Here is a 284-nt window from a genome sequence, read left to right on the forward strand (position 1 = left end):
TGGATCTTTATTATGTGGATTGTGTGAAACGTATGTACGGAATGTGTTGTAAGGAATATCAAATTGTCCAGCAAGGCGCAGAATTAACTCGTGCATGTGAATTTGTTTGCCTTAGTCCCTATACATACTGGGCGATGTGGGCTAAATTATATTGCAGGGCCCAATGGATATGGAATCAACTCAAAATGGATGGCTGTGATGATGTTGCAGATGAGCTCAATGGTACAATGGGAACGTTTTGGGATCGCACGGATGAAGCTCCAATTGGAGCCTTTGACACTTTT

At 42.3% G+C, this 284-nt stretch overlaps 1 protein-coding gene across 1 annotated transcript; it reads left to right on the forward strand.

The window, feature by feature from the left end:
- Window positions 1-14: 14 nt before the first annotated feature.
- On the forward strand, window positions 15-284 carry TM35_000551350 (uncharacterized protein; the record flags this gene model as incomplete). Its single annotated transcript, XM_029030800.1, has 1 exon — window positions 15-284. A coding segment is annotated over one exon (270 nt), but the record flags the coding sequence as incomplete, so codon positions are not given.

Source organism: Trypanosoma theileri, assembly GCF_002087225.1.
Source record: "Trypanosoma theileri isolate Edinburgh chromosome Unknown TM35_Tth_55_V1, whole genome shotgun sequence".
Classification (NCBI taxonomy): Eukaryota; Euglenozoa; class Kinetoplastea; order Trypanosomatida; family Trypanosomatidae; genus Trypanosoma; species Trypanosoma theileri.